General features: G+C 38.8%; 1 protein-coding gene across 1 annotated transcript in view; it reads left to right on the forward strand.

The window, feature by feature from the left end:
* Positions 1–17,200, forward strand: part of FAM171B (family with sequence similarity 171 member B) — a 71,960-nt gene that overhangs the window by 31,496 nt on the left and 23,264 nt on the right. The window contains exon 2 of the mRNA XM_007965576.3: positions 15,045–15,278. Coding sequence (XP_007963767.2) covers positions 15,045–15,278 — 234 coding nt within the window. The remainder of the gene's footprint in view (positions 1–15,044; positions 15,279–17,200) is intronic.

Consider the following 17,200-nt stretch of genomic DNA (forward strand, 5'->3'; position numbering starts at 1 on the left):
AGGAGAATGGTGTGAACCTGGGAGGCGGAGCTTGCAGTGAGGCGAGATCACACCACTGCACTCCAGCCTGGGCGAGAGAGACTCCGTCTCAAAAAAAAAAAAAAAAAAAAGAATTTTTGCTGAGTAACCTCAGGAAAAAAATTTACTTTCTCTGTCTTCTTTTCATCTATTATGCCAAACATGACCCTGATCTTAGGCGATAACTCAGTTTGTGCTGTATCGATTCAAAGGAAGGGGAAATCAGTCACACCATGCCTCAGCGCAGAGGGTATATCTGAGCTGGGTCTTAAGGATAAGTATCTGTGATTGAATTCCCAGGTTCAGGGAGCTGTGCTATTCACTCCTTCCCCTCACACCCCATTTTCAAAACTCAATTCTGATTTTGTCTTCACAGAGGAGCGCTCTCACGTTAGTCTGAGTTAGGTGCTCAGTACTTACATGGCAGTGGTGACCAGTGCTTTTTCAAACACTTAAAATTATCTTGAGCTTTCCTCACTGGGCTGAAGCCTCTTCTGTCTCTCTCTACCTAGTGCCATCACATAAAGTATCCTTAATAAATCTTGAATAAATGTCTGAGTTAGTGAATAAATGCTTGTGATTCTAAGGAAGGATGAAAAATTGGGAAGAAAAAACAAGTCAGGATGATAAATGGCTGTGGAGTGAGTTTGAACAATCTGTTTTAGGAGCTTGGGTCAGATTGATTGATTTCCATTGAGGAAAAAGTGTCCTTTAGGTAGGCAAGAAGGACTGGAGTCTGAATAGTAATGACTCAGCTCTCTCATTTGTTCTCTGTTGAGTTGTCTATTGTGTGTTAGTTCTTAAGTTGTAAAGGTCCTTTTTATGTTATCCATTTCATTAGCCCTGGCGAATCACACTTATTTAAGCCTTCAGTCCTAATGGATAAAAAATGTATTTTATTTGCTCCATAACATTTTATACCTTTGGAGATCATGTCTTTATTCTATCTCATTAATTTCTTCTTAGAATTGACATTTTCTCTGTAATAAATATTAGTTTACTGCAAGTAAATTTGTTTTTGATTCAAACACGCACATATTTTTTTCTTTTTCTTTTAAACCTCAAAGCCAAATAAGAGTTTGGATCCAATCTGGGGCTTAAGCAATGGAAAGGAGGCTTTTCTATTTTACTGATTTTTAAAAAAAATTCAGCACCCTGTTGTTTCTTTAAAAGAAGGAGGCTTGTGTGTCCATATTTGAAATGCTGCAGAGAGTAAACTGATTAAACCCTTTCTATCCCACTTTTCAGAATGCCTAATAATATGGTCCTTTTTCTTTATAAGCTCCTTCGTTGTCCTCAACTCTTTTCTGAACTTTCAGCCCTCATTCCAATTAAATAGGGAAATTGTGCTAGGACCCTGGGAGAAAGACTGGTAAAACTACTTTGTTGATATTGTTTTATAGTAGTAAAAATAAAATGTTTAATTTACTCTTTGCCAGGATATAGTTCCCTTATATTATTTAGGAAGTTTTGCTACTCCCTAGTATCATTCTTCCGTCAAAATTGTTTTTTTCTAGTCAAAAATTCCAGGTTAAAGATTCTTATGAAAAAAAAAATGGTATTAATTTCTGAAAGGAAGAGGAATCTTGTTATTTAGTTCTTGCTGTAATTATTATAGTAATGTAAAATATTTTTCACTGTCAAGTGTGGGATTAAGCTTAAAATTTTGTACCCAATACTGGGGCTGGAGAGCTGGCTGTAGTTTCTGGTGGCCCCTGCTGAAATCCTGCAATTATCATTCCTTTTTTCAGGTGCCTGGCCACTTCTGATCTCTTTCTCCTTTTTCTACCTCTCTCCCTTCATTCCTTTTCTCTCTGCAACTCCTCTTCTTCTGTCTCTTCCCCCGCACTCCTCTTTCATTTAGTAAGTATCCACACACTAACTCTTATTTAGCTCAAGCTTTAGTATGACTCATGACTGAGTTGGAAACAATAGGGGCTGTCAAGAACCTGACTTTTGCAGAGAGAAGATGCACAGAAAAGGAAAACATGCCAGAATATATCATGTGTCACTAATCTGGTCAGTACAGAAGAGGAGATCCCATCTGGTTGGGCTGAGGGGACATTTATTTGAAAAGGGGACATTTGACCATACTTTGAAGGATAGGTTAGGATTTTAACAGGTAGAGATTTTTAAAAGGGTATTTCAGATGGAAGAAAGAGATGAATAATTACACTATAGCAGGAAAGTGGGTTGTCTTGGTTAGTGACCAATGACTGTTTATGAGACAGTATAGAACCGGGTTCTGGAAACTTTTTCTGTAGAGTGCCAGATAGCATTGTAGCAAACTTTGCCATCGTAGCAAGTGTAGCCATAGGTAATGTATAAATGAAATAGCATGACCGTGTTCCAGTAAAACTTTATTTACAAAATCAGAGTGGGTCAGAGTTGGCAGGCAGGCCGTAATTTGCCCATATCTGATATGAGTATGATGAGTGGGGAAAAAAGACTAGAAAGGGAGGTGGTGGTCAGATCTCAGAGAATTTTGAATGCTTGCCTAAAGAGTTAGAAAACAATTGATATTATGTTTAGTGAAACCATGATGGTTGTGTTTCTACTAATGATTTAAATACCTAGACATTTAAATTTGGAATTAAATTAAATTTGGAACCAGATTTCTTCAGGTATTTGTATACCTACCTCAAAACTAAGAGTTCTTGGTAGCTGAATATTTTGTGTGAAAATGGTGGGTAGAGAGCAAACTAGGCCTCTGAATGACCCCAAGAAGCCTGATTTGGGAGGTAAGAAGAAACCTGGTATCTTTTGGGCCCTACCACAGCATCTCCACAGAAGTAGATCAAAAAGTCAGATCATGAAAAATAGGTGAGAATTCATGGGCAAGTCCTCAGATGATCTGGACTCAAAATGTTGACATTCTTTCTGTTAAAAAAAAAAATGATAGTGTAAACTGATATCAAAGTAGATATTAGTGTCATTATTTTTTGATACAGGAATTTTTATATGTATTCTAAATTAATTTCTACATAATTTCTAGAAGATTGTGTTAGATACTATAGGAAGTTCTTTTGTCTGTTTCGGTCTTCCTTTTCTGCCTCCTTTATTGTAATATCAGAAATTCTGTGTTTTTCCTCACGTATTGTTTCCCCTCAGAATTATACATCAAGGAAAGTCTGTTTTCTATTGCTTTCTGTATCCCTAGTCCCCATCTCGTGCAGATCTGAGCAAAAGTAGGTAATCAGTAAACGTTTGTTGAATGAATTCATGTAAATGAACATTTCTGTTGTTTCCAACCATTTTATTCCACTATATTTTTGTGTTCTCCATTTTTCCTAGTTCTCAGGATACGTAAACCTCAATAAAGTTTTTTGAATTTATCTCGTTAAAATATTGTTTTAAAAATTTGACCTATAGTCAGTTTATAAAATCTTTTTATTTTTTAGCAATGTATTCCTATAGGAGATAAAGTTGTAGCATATGAAATGAAATTATTATAGATACTTGCTTTTGAAACATAATGGAAATGAAGGTGAGTTTTTGTACTGGATAAATCTGAAAATGAGGTAGCTTCTCCATGTGTATAGTTGTAACCTACATAATGATGACAACATAATAGGATGATGTCAGAGTCTCTTGAAAAGAAGTGGGATTGTGATATTTTCAGCCCACCTACATAAAGATGTAAATGTCACCCAAATATATATAGTTAGCAATATTTTTTAAGCCCTTTTGGACTTTTAGTTACCTATTTGTATTCTATAGGAAGACTATAGTATAATATTGGTTCTATTATTTTTTTCTATAATATTCCTTTATACCTATTTATTATTATTTGAATTTTAGTGATTCTCACTACTTAACGATGCTTGAAACCATCTGCTAAATAGTTAAATCTTCTCCAGCAACCTCAGGACCTAGCTCACTGATATGTATTTTATTTTTACTTGTTTCTCTCAACATTTAGATTATGTTTTCTAAGGGTGCAGTTGAATCATTTAATATTGAACCATTTTAAAACAAATAGTGATATGTGGAAAAGATGATTATGTGGGCAAGACATAATGATTATAATTAAGTGACAGAGAAAATAAATATGCTCATTGAAAGCTAAACAATTACACTGGAGAAGGGTAGGTAGACAAAAGCACCTCCAGCTGAAAATCATATATTTAATCATGGAATCTGCCCTGTCTAAATGCAAAAGTATTTTATTTATTTATTTTTATTTTTTTGGAGGAGAGAACTGGTAGAGGATTATTAGGGATATATATTGCTTCTGGCTGACTATGCTGCTTGCTTGATCAAGCTGTTGACACTATAGAAATCAGAAGCATCCTGTTATCAGAAGTCATAAGCAGCTAATTCTTTATAACTTTTCCTTTTACTTGAAGTAAAAAAGAGTTGTTCATGCCTCATTAATTACTTTGACCAGGCTTTCAGCTGAGGTTTTTCTTTTTTGTTCATTTGTTTTTAAATGCTGCTTTTGCTGTGGCTTGTGCTGGGGTGAGAGACAAATCAAGTTCGAGGATGGGGAAAAGAGGCTCAGAGAGTCAGTCAATGAGAATTTCCTTCTGAGCATTGGTTGTGAGAAAATAAGTTAGTAAATATGATGAAAACCAAATCCCTAATGCTTTTCAATAAGAGTTAATGTGGAACGTGGGACTTGGAGTCAGAGGCCTGTGAATCCTGGCTATAACCTTATGAGCTGTGCAGCTTTTCGGTTTTTTTGTTTGCTTGTTTGTTTGTTTCTTTGTTTTGAGACAGAGTCTCTCTCTGTAGCCAGGCTGGAGTGCAGTGGCGCAATCTCAGTTCACTGCAACCTCCGCCTCCCGGGTTCAAGCAATTCTCCTGTCTCAGTCTCCTGAGTAGCTGGGACTACAGGCACGTGCCACCACACCTAGCTAATTTTTGTATTTTTAATAGAGATAGAGTTTCACCATGTTGGCCAGGATGGTCTCAGTCTCTTGACCTTGTGATCCACCTGCCTCGGCCTCCCGGGGTGCTGGAATCACAGGCGTGAGTCACCGCACCCGGCCAGCTGTGCAGTTTTAATCTCAATTTCCTTGCTTTAAAGTTGGGAAATGTCTTACAGGTGTGTGTTAGGATGAAATTGGACAATATGTGTAAAGTTTCCAGCACTGGGCTGGATATGTGTGTGTGTCACACAACTAAACATGTATGTATGTATAAAACCTGTAATTTATGATGTCAGCTCTAACTAAGTGGGATTAAGGAGGAAACAACTGCAAGTCGGTTGTTTCCATTTTGAGCCAGAGAGGACCCCGTTGGTCAGGCCTGTGTTATGCACTGAGTCTACTAAGCACTTTAAGATATAGGCAATCTCATCAGAGAGGGGATTGTGATTTGGATCATCAAAACTTGACCTTTGCAAATCTATTTTTTTCTAAATATGATATTTTCTCATCAGATTTATATTAACATTATTGCATGTGAAAAAATAAAATCATCCATTCTGGATTAGAACACGTTTTAGAAAACGTTTTATAAATCAAATCCAGCTTCAGAATGTCAGGAGGGTTTCAGTGTGTCTTATTTTGGCAACTGTACTTTTATAAGGATGAAACAGATGGAATATGCAGTTTTTTTTCTTTTGCGAATTTAACTTAAGATCTTACCACACATTGGGATTTGTCTGTAAATCCAGAGGCTCTGAGACTCTCCGAAACTGATCTTTTAAACAAATGAATTAATAAAAATTCCCTATTGAATATGCTGTTGAGGGAGCCATTGTAGGTACATTTGGTTTGAGCAAGATCTCTTATTGAATTTGAATAGAAAATCCTAATTCCCTTATGAGTTAGTTATGTTCAGTTTGTCTCTCATATGGTTTATCATGCTTTTGGTACTCAACAGTATCCTTAATTCCTTCACATTCTATAACAGGTATCTATGTCTATAAAATAGTGGCCTGGTAAATATTATCCTTTATTTACACTTGTACATATTTAATGTGCTTACTTAAGGAGCAAGCAACAGAAACAAACTCTGGCTACAAGAAATGAAAGGACTTTCTAGGAAAGATTATTATGTAGTTCACAGATCAGCTGGAAGGGCTGTACAACCCAGCTTCTGGAAGGAGAGGGACTAGGGAAGCACTAGAAAGCACAATGGTAAGGCCTTATAGACTTTCCAAGGTAATTCAGTTCCAGCAACCATTAGCATCTCTGTAACTGTATTCATATTGTGAGGTCCAGATAGAATCTATCTGGCCTGTACTAGTTGGGTGCTTTATGCTGGTGGCTCAGTAAATTTTGACTGAAGGATTAGGGACTGGGTGACTGGGGGAATTATTTCAAATTGAGCAGCAGCTACTTTTTCTCTACACATACAGATTTTTAATACTATCCAAGTACCTATCCAAGTACATTTGGTTTAGAAGCCCATCATGTCACATATATCAGGGGTCTGAAACCCCTTGGACACGGACAGGTAAAGATACTGAGATCTATCAGGAACTGGGCCTCATAGCAGAAAGTGAGCAGCAGGTGAGTTCGTGAAGCTTCATCTGTGTTTACTACCACTCCCCATCACTCACATTACCGCCTGGGCTCCGCCTCTTGTCAGATCAGTGGCAGCATTACTTTCTCATAGGAGCATGAACCGTATTTTGAACTGAGCATGTGAGGGATCTAGGTTGCATGCTCCTTATGAAAATCTAATTCCTGATGATCTGTCACTCTTTCCCATCACCCCGAGATGGGACCATTTAGATACAAGAAAACAAGCTCAGGGCTCCCACTGAGGGGAGTTGTATAATTATTTCATCATATATTACAGTGTAATAATAATAAAGTACATAATAAATGTAATACATTTGAATCATCCTGAAACTATCCCCCTAACCTGGTCCATGGAAAAATTGTCTTCTCTGAAACCAGAGCCTGGTGCCAAAAAGGTTGGGAGCCACTGATATATCTTACTATTATAACCTTTTTTTTTTTTTTTTTTTAAACCCAAGTGTTATATTTTCCATTTGAGTTTGAGGACATGGTTTGGCATGAGTATGTGTGTATATGGCCAGGGGATGTTTTTTCTTTTTAATTGATGTTAAATAAGAATTTAAATTCTCAATGATGATTGCAATCATATATTACTTGAGTTAATTTAGTAGTGTCACCCCAAGCCCCACTGTTCCATAGTTCAAAGATGGCTTTGGAGTCCTTCGTGGTGTTGGCAGTGGTGAATCCATATGGGTCTGCAGCCACCTCAGTTCTTGCCTTCTCAGAAGAAAGAATTCAACCGAGGGATGTAAGGCAGAGAGAGACCAAGGGAGGATTTAGAGCAGGCATGAAAGTTTATTAAAAGGTTTTAGAGCAGGAACAAAAGTAAAGTGCACCTGGAAGAGGGTCAAGCAGGCAACTTGAGATTCAAGTGCATGGTTTGACTTTTGACTTGGGGTCTTACATATTGGCAGCTTCCAGGGTTGCTTTACTTCTCTGATTCTTCCTGCGGAGTGGGCTATCTGCATGTGCAGTGGCCTGCTAGCACTTGGGAGTGGCTGCACGCGCAGTGTGTTTACTGAACTTGTACACATGCTCACTTGAGGCATTTTCCCTCACCAGTCAAGTGTTCCTAGAGGAAGGTCATATTTCAGTTAAACTCTGCTATTTTACCTCTTAGTGCACCTGCTTGGGCCCACTCACCCAACTCCTGAGATCTCATCAGGAAGCTACTGATCACCAGTTTCAGATTTTCTATCTACTGGGAGACTGCCCTTCCCTGGTGCTGGCTGTGACCAATTATTATTATGGAGAGACAGTTTAACAACTGCATGACCATTTCCTGATGTTTGCCTGACATTCCTGGTGAGGGTGGGTCCTCTCCTGCCTTGCTCATGTCTGACTACCGACTGTAACAGTGGGTGTATTTGAAGACTGGCGTGGCCTCTTACCATCTGTGAGACTTTGGTCAATTTCCATGACCTATCTGAATCTTCATTTTATAAAGATTCATTATAAAATGAATAAAATGGATTTGATGTTATGTATTTTACAAAAGTATATTGAGATTTTTGCGGTCTACATATAAGACTTGGGATATAACTGACAATGGGTTCTTCTTGCCTACTTCCCAGATACAGCTGATTTATCAAGGCAGGGGAATTGCAATGAAGAAAGAGTTTAGTTCACACAGAGCCAGCTGAACAGAAGACCAGTTTATTTATTACTCAAATCAGTCTCCCCCAAGAATTGGGAGGTTTTTCAAAGGTTGTTTTGTCACAGGATCCTTGGGGTATCACTTTGCCAGCCAGAAACCTTTGTGGCTGGTGGTTTCTTTGCCCGAGTTTTGCTCAGGCCCACTGGGCTCGTCCTTCCCACTTGGCCCAGCAGGCTGCACTCAGCTCACACTACTAGCCTGGATCCCATGCCTGCCAAGGGTGAGCCAGGCACAGAGCAGTGAGGGGTGCGTGAGTGAGTGAACAGCCACTGCACACAGTCAGACATACCAACTGTGACAGGGCAGGCAGCTCCAGGTGCTGGCATGGGTGCTGGCTCCCTGCAAGGCTGTGGCTGGACCAGGTGTACCAAAAAATGGCTTCCACTACAGGCACCAGGGAATGCAGTGGCATCTGGAAGCTTGGAGACTACAGGAACCACAGAGTCTCAAAGACGGTGTCTCAGACTTGACTCAGGGAACTCCTAGGTCTGGGCTTCCTGAAGGACTGCAGCTCTTCTTTTTCCTTCTTGTTACCTGCAATGTGGTGAGTGGAGGGGCATATGTCAACCCTGTATGTGTTACAGCTCTTTCAGTCCCAACCATTCAGTGGGGCCTGAGTTCTTATCCCACATCCAGGAAAAATGAAGTGCACAGACAACTGGAGGGTGGGCAAGGTGAAGAGGTGCTTTATTGAGCAAAAGTATAGCTCTCAGGAGACTGTAGGATGGGTGTTATCAGTGTAGGTATAAATGATACCCTGACGTGGGTAGCTCCTTTCCACAGGCAGGACATCTCAATGAGGACAGCCCTCAGCAGAGAGGAGACCCAGAGTGGGTAGCTCCTATCCAGAGGCAGGTTGTCCCAATGTCTGTAACCCGCAGCAGAGAGGAGACCCAGAGCGGGTAGGTAGCTCTTATCCACTGGCAAGTTATCCCAATGAATACAGCTCTCAGCGGAGGGGAGACCTGGAGTGGGTAGCTTCTGTCTTCAGTTAGGTCATCTTAATGATTGTGCAGCCCTCAGTGGAGAGAGGATACCTGGAGTGGGTAGCTCCTATCCATAAGCAGGTCACCCGAACATCTCTGTGGCCCTCAAGTCAGAGGCAATCCGGAGTGAGTAGCTCCTATCCGCAGGCACATCATCCTGTCCTCTGCCTGAGTCTGGCTGAGTCCAGGGTTTTTATGGGCTTCAGAGTGGAGGAAGTATATGCTGATTGGTCCATGAGTGGGCCGGGAAAGTGCACCATAAGTTCTCATTCTGGTCTGTGGAACTGGCAGCCTGGCCTCCATGCTTCAAACCATCCCTGGCCTGACAGTGGGGCTTCACCAGGGACCCACCCATTCCTGCCCAGGAACCTGACTCCTGCCACCATCAATCATGTTGTCCATGGTGCACAGGTTGTTTGTGCTGAGGGGTACCCAAAATCCCACGTGGAGCCACCCTCAGCCTCTGCTGTTTCCCTCCTGTAGCCTTCAGTGCCCAAAGTCCGGAGGAGACCTAGGTGGCAGGGGGCTGGCCTATCAGTGCTGCCCCAAGTGTGTGCACATTCAGCTGGGTTGCAAAAGTGCCTGTGCTTGGCCACAACTTTGCTTTGCCCCAGAGCTGGCACTGGGAGCAGGGAGAGGCCAGACAGTGGAAGCAGGCACTTTCAAGCCTGTGAGGGAAGGGAGCTTCCTGGGACCCTGAGAGCAGAGAGATGCTGGGGTCTGCAGCTGTAGCTGACAGGCTGCAGCTGTGCCCAGGAGTGTGGGCTCCTGCCCCACCAACTCGGTAGGGGCAGGGCTCCCTCTGGCCCTGTGGATTGTGCAGCCCCAGCTGTGCCTCCTCTGCTGCAGCTGGCATCCTCACAGTGGCTGTTCCACATGGGCTGTCACTGCTATCAGTTTGGGGGAAGCAGGGGGCGGGGTGGCAGTGGCTAGGCAGTGGGTACTTTCTGCTGATTGGTTGGGTCAGAGATGAAATCATAGGGAGTCAAAGCTGTCCTCTTGAGCTGAGTTGCTTCTGGATGCTGCCACAGGAGTGGTGGAGCCATCAATTCAGACATTAAAAAACCTGAAAAGACATCTCAAATGGCCAGTCCTTAGGTTCTACAATAGTGATGTTATTTGCAGGAGTAATTGGGGAAGTTGCATATCTTGTGAGCTCCAGAAGAATGGCTGGCATTCTACACCTTAGAATTCAGGCTCCTCACATCCTCCTAACCCGATTATCTCACTAGCTTTACAAAGGCAGTTACATTTTTGAGTAAGGGCGATTATTATTTAAACTACAAATTAAATGTCTCACAGTGCTAGCCCGCCTTAGCCCAGGAATAATTAAGGTAGCTTGAAGGCTACAGGCAAGAGGAAGGGTTTGGTTAGATCAGATCTCCCCAACTGTTATAATTGTCTGTTATAATTTTTATAAAGGTAATCTGAGGCACATATATTTATTCTTTACCTTCATTTTTTGATTTTAAGTTGTTACAAACATATTTGTTTTATAACAAAATACTATTAATGGGCTGAATTTATGATACAATGGAAAAATAGTTTGAGGAACATCTTAAGACCCAAAGCTTATTTGGTCTTTTATTACTGAATGTTCTTCAATTTATCTCTTAAAAGTAATGATACTAATGACTACTCAAAGTAATTTGACCCCTCACAAGGTTTTGTATTATTATTAATAATGCAAAGCAGATGTGTGGATAAACTTTACTTATCTCTATATCACCTTGGAATCTCTTCCTCATATTTATATTTGAATATATATGAGATTGTTGTTCAGGAAATTGTTTCAGACAGACTAATGGACCTCATTTTAAGGTATGACTTGATACAATCTTCTCTTTGCTATTCTCAATCAATTCTTCCCATCTCCACACTCTAAACTGAGATGATAATTGCTTTTAAGAGAGTAACCAGGCAGATGTAGGGCAATAGTTTACAAGATAAGCTTTGATGAGAGGTGTCCTGAGTTTATATCCTGTTTCCTCCATTTACTGAGGGTTAGCCATGGTTCATTTTCAAACTTGCAACTCTCAGTTACCAATATGTATAAAATAAAACAACAATATCTCTTCAATGAGGTTTTTTTGAAGAGTAAGTAGAATAATGTACTTAGAAACTAACACAATGCATGGCTCATTACCCCCAGCACATTTTAGTTCTTATTATGGTTAAAATTTTCATAATATATTTCATAAACATACCGAAATATGTTTATATCTGTGTGTGTGTGTGTGTGTGTGTGTGTGTGTGTGTGTGAGAGAGAGAGAGAGAGAGAGAGAGAGAGAGAGAGAAAGAGAGAGAGAGAATAGTGTTTGGATAACATTTAACCTTTTAGACTCTGGAAGGGATCAGAGCTTTTTGTTTGTTTGTTTGTTTGTTTTTTAGTTTGGTGGATTGAACCTTCCCTAGGACTGGGTGATTATTGCAAAAGTTATATTTGTATTTGAAATGTCGTTATGATCCAGAAGCAATTTAAGGTCCAGTTTAACAAAGAACGGACAAGGTATAACTATTTTGATAGCAATATTGAGGCTCCGTCAACATTGACTAGAATTTTTTATCTGATGTGCTGTTCTTGATACAAATTTTGAGTAAAAATAGGTTTATGCAAATGCATTGCAGCATAATCAATCTTTGTATTTCTTATCAGTGTACTCTAATGTTTTTGAAGTGCTCTCTAATCGTGGAATAATAATTTTTATTACCAATCACATTAAGTGATACACAAGCTTTGTACTGGACACATTATTTCATTTTATTATCTCAAAGTAGCTATTTTCCTGATTTTACATATGAGCAAATGGACTTTGGGAGCTAACTTACCCAACGTCACATGTCTAGGGAATGGCAGAGGTGGATAGTGACTGACTCCAGAACCCATTTCACAGGGAAGAGAAAGCATCATTCACAGAGATGTGATACATGCTTACAAAAGCACTTTCATGGTGGTACAAACTTTCTTGGGCAGACATTATCAAGATCTGTACTTAAGGAGTAAGACCAGAGGTTTAAATAAAAACAGACTTTAGTTTTCATTTTCCTCAAGATATGTTGGTTTCTTTTCTTTCTCTTTTTTTAGGATATGGGGTCATGCTGTGTTGCCCAGGCTGCAGCACAGTGGTGAGATCATGGCTCACTGCCGCCTTGACCTCCTGGCTAAATGATCCTCCCATATCACCCTCCCAAGTAGCTGGCACATACCAGTACACCCAGCTAATTTTGATTTTTTTGTAGAGATAGCATCTCACTATGTTGCCTAGGCTGGTCTTGAACTCGTGGCCTCAAGCAATCCTCCTGCCTCAGCCTCCTAAAATGTGGGGATTACAGGCATGAGCCATCATGCTCAGCCTTGTTTTCTTATATACCTAATGGATAATGCTTTTTGATATTTTGGAGAAGGATTTTTGATATTTTGTATATTTGGCACTGAAAAACATCTTCTGCTTTCCAGACAGCGGAAATAAATAAAAGAGCTAGCCATGCAGTAGTGGCATTTTATTCTGAGAACTTTGACTACATTTGGAATGTGTTAAATCTATATAACTTGATAGTGTTACAAGATTCCTGCGGTACTGCTTTGACAACCAGAAATCTCTGCAGCTGACTCTGTCTGCATGTTGCTCAGCCCAGCAGGCTGTGCTCGGCTCATGCCTGCTCAGATCCTGCACTGGCTCCACACTCAGCCTGTGGCTGGACTGGGCATGCCACAAGTGGCTTCTGTGTTGGGTGCTGGCATCTAGACCAGGGGAACATGAGATGCCATGAATTCAGAGATGCCAGTGATCATGGGGCCCCAAAGGATGATACAACTCTGGCTTGGGGGGTCTCAAGGTCTGAGCTTCCAGAAATGTTGCAGCTCTCCACTTCCATAGCTTGGTGAGTGGGAGCATGTTACAGCTATTTTATTCCCACCATCCATAGCCCATTGGGCAGACGTCAAGGTTACAGCTTGTTTGTTTCTGCTGCCCACAGTCTGGTGAGTTCTGGGTTCTTGTCCCATGCCCAAGAAGAATAAAGTACACAGACACTGGAGAATAAGTAGGGCAGAGAAGAATTGTATTGAGCAACAAAAGGAAAGCTGTCAGTGAAGAGGGGACCCTGAAAGCAGGGTAGCCATCTGTGAGTCTGAGTCTGGAGTTTTTGTGGGCTTAGAATGGGGAAGTACATGCTAGTCCCTGGGTCATCTTGGAAAAAGCACCATTCAGCTGGTGAAAACCATTATCCAAAAGGAACCAATCAAGAGAGAGAGGGTAAGACAAAGATAGTTCTCACTCTGGTCGTGGACACTGTCCAGAACTGGCAGTTCAGTTTTCCGGTTTCAGGCTTTCTTTGGCTTGAAGGTTGGCACTGAAAGGGGACCCATTTCTGACTGTCTAGGAATTTGTCTGTCTCTTGTTGCTATTGATAGCATTAGAGTTAGTGAAACACAATAAAAATGTATTTTCCTTAAGAGAGAACCTCAATCTTCCCATTATTAACTGCTGTCCTTTCTTCTCCTTTTTTAATTGATGGGAAAAAAATGGAGTAATATTGTGCCTTAATAACAAATACAGCCATGTATAACTTAACAATGGCAATACACTATGAGAAATGCATTGTTAGGTGATTTTGTTTTGTGAACATCATAATGTACTTATACAAACCTAGATGGTGTAGCCTACTGCACACCTAGGTTATATGGTATAGCCTATTGCTCCTAAGCTATAAGCCTGTACAGCATGTTACTCTACTGAATACTGCAGGCAATTATAACACAATGTTAAGTGTCAGTGCATCTAAACTTAGCATAGAAAAGGCACAACAAAAAGACCATACAAAAGATTTTTTTAAAAAATAGTATACTTGTAAAGGGCACTTACCATGATGGAGCTTGCAGGACTGGAAGTTGCTATGAGTGAGTGTGAATGTGAAGCCCTAGGACATTACCGTATACTACTGTAGACTATGCAAACACTCTACAGTGGTATGCTTAGGCTATATTAAATTTAGAAAAAAAATATTTTTCTTCAATAAGTTAACCTTAGCTTACTATAACTTCATAAACAAAAAAATTTAAACTTTTTGATTCTTTTGTAATAACACTTAGCTTAAAAGAAACACATTGTACAGATGTACAAATTTTTTTTCTATCCTTGTTTGATAAGATTTTTTTCTATTTTTAAAATTTTTTACTTTTTACTTTTTAAGCTTTTTTTTGTTAAAAACTAAGACACAAATATAAACATTAGCCCAGGCTTACACAGGGCAGGATCATCAATATTATTGTTTTCCACCTCCACATCTGGTCCCACTGGAAGGTCTTCAGGGGCAGCAGCATGCATGGAACTGTCATCTCCTAAGATAACAATGCCTTTATTTTTTTGGAATACCTCCTGAGTCTTTTTTACAATTAACTTTTATTTTTGTGTGTAGAAGGACTGCGTTGTAAAATAATGATTAAACAGTATAGTAAATTCATAAACCAGTAATGTAGTCATCGATTATCAAGTTTTATATGCTGTACCTAATTATATATGCTATACTTTCATACAACTGGCAGCACAGGTTTGTTTACACCAGCATCACCACTAACACGTGAGTAATGCATTGCACTGCAACACTATGATGGCTATGATGTCACTAGGCAATGGGAATTTTTTAGCTCCATCATAATCTTCTGGAAGATTATATATGTGGTCCATCATTGACTGAAATGTTGTTATGGAGCACTTCATTGTATTAAAATTTATTTCATTTTAGGAAGAATAATGAATTCTTCATTATTATATGTATTTATGTGTAGTTCCTAAGTTTAACAACAGTTTTGTACTGTTATTTAGATATGTTGAATGACATTTAAAGACTGACATATGCATTATAGGATACAACACGCTGCAATTTCTACCTTTTTCTTTCCAGTGTCTGTATTTATGCTGAAAGTTCAGGTGAATGACATCATCAGTCGTCAGTACCTGAGCCAAGCAGTTGTAGAAGTGTTTGTAAACTACACGAAGACAAATTCCACAGTAACAAAAAGCAATGGAGCAGTCCTGATAAAAGTACCCTACAAATTAGGACTCAGTTTAACTATTATTGCTTACAAAGATGGCTACGTGTTGACCCCTCTGCCTTGGAAAACCAGAAGAATGCCAAGTAAGCACTTAAACACTATTTTTGTTTTGTTTTGTTTTTGCTAAATATAAATGAATTTTTTTTCCTCTGTTGGGGGAATATCTTGTTCTGGTAAGCTGAAAATGAGAAAGCTTAAGTCAGTATAAGGAGGTTAGAAGGGAGTGCCACTTTGAAGAAAACATTGTCTTGGTCTTTTCAGGCTGCTATGATGAAATACTCTAAGCTGGGTAGCTTGTAAAGAAGAGGAATTTATTTCCTGTAGTTCTGGAGTCTGGGAAGTCTAAGATCAAGGTGTCAGCAGATTCTGTGTCTGGCGAGGGCTTTTTTGTTTATAGATGATATCTTTGGTGTCCTCACATGGTAGAATGAGCAAACAAGTTCTCTTGGGCCTGGTTTAGTTCAGGGTCTTATGTCCCAATAGGTAAACTATCTGAAACCTCCCTAACATATTACAGATTTAATTCATTTTTTAAAATTGGCAAAAATAATCTTTAAAGAATAAATGTGTAAAGATACATGGGAATCTTGTAAAAATACATCTCCTAGGGGCGATTTGCCATTACAGACAACTAAAATATTATACATCTACAAAATTAACAGTGAGTGATATTGTGCTATAAGTTGTATTATGGTGCAAATTGGACACAGTATTTATAAAAATGTTATCTATGATAAGATGCCATTAGAAATCATTGAGAAAAGGTTGGATAGTCATTAAATGATAGATATATTTTAGTTAACTATTTGGAATAAATTAATTGAATCCATATGTGAAAATAGATTGCTTAGATCGATCAAATGTGTAAAATAATTATATTAAATAAGAAAATAAACTATCTGACCTTTCAGTTAGGATGGTCTGTTTAAATTTAAAAGCAATAAAAGATGCCATAAGCTATGTATGAACATATTATTTTAATAAACTCCTGTATGTCATAAACATAAAAAGCAACTGAGGTAAAAATATTTGAAACAATAAGGCATAATGTCCTTAATATGTAAAGAATTCATACAAATCAATATGAAAATGCCAAGACCCTAACTAAATAAGGTAAATGGACAAAATCATGGCCTATCAATTTTCAAAACAGGAAATACAAATGGTTAGTAAATATGACAACATGGTTTAATAATCTAAGATTAGCACACCAAAGAAATGCACACTTCTTAGATTTTTTTTACCTTAAAAAAGTTGTTAAATGATTATCTTTAATATTGTCAAACAAGATAGGATCAGCATTCTCAAACATTTTCGGTAGAAGTACAAACTGCCAAATTACCTCGGTAACAATTTTTGAAATGTTTGTGTCAAAGTCTTCAAAATCTTCATAAACTTTGACCCAGTATTTCACTTTATGAATCTGCACAAATAAACATATGTTAAAATATTAAATACAGTGGACAGACGTTCATGCACCAGGAAGTTGATGCAATATTTTTGTAATAGTGAAATGGAAACATTCTAAATCTATGGGATTAATGCAGTAAATAAGTAAATCTTGATACCTTAATAAATGAAATATGTGTGTTAAAAATGTTATGAAAAGTACGTTTTGAGAGAAATACGTTATTAAATGAAAAAGGCAGGGTAACAGTATTCTGTATACAATATCATAATTCGCTATTTTAAAAAATCACAGGAATACCCAACAAAGAGCTATAATAAAATATTATTAATGATTGTTCCTGTGGTGGTATTGCAATGATCATCACTTTCATCTTATTTTCTGTGTTCCTCAAGTTTTTCACAGTAGGTATTACATCCCGTTTATAATAAGAAACAATTTTCATGTGAAAAGAAATCTGAATGTGTTTGAGGTTCAGAAAGATTCTCTTCATGTTTAATAGACGTGTAACTGAGAAAGTACCCAAATATGGGATAATGTCTTACTTAAAATCACCTTGATGTTCAAACTGTGACCCTCCCACCTCTCCAGTTTAAT

The sequence above is a fragment of the Chlorocebus sabaeus genome, chromosome 10, assembly GCF_047675955.1.
Source record: "Chlorocebus sabaeus isolate Y175 chromosome 10, mChlSab1.0.hap1, whole genome shotgun sequence".
Taxonomy (NCBI): Eukaryota; Metazoa; Chordata; class Mammalia; order Primates; family Cercopithecidae; genus Chlorocebus; species Chlorocebus sabaeus.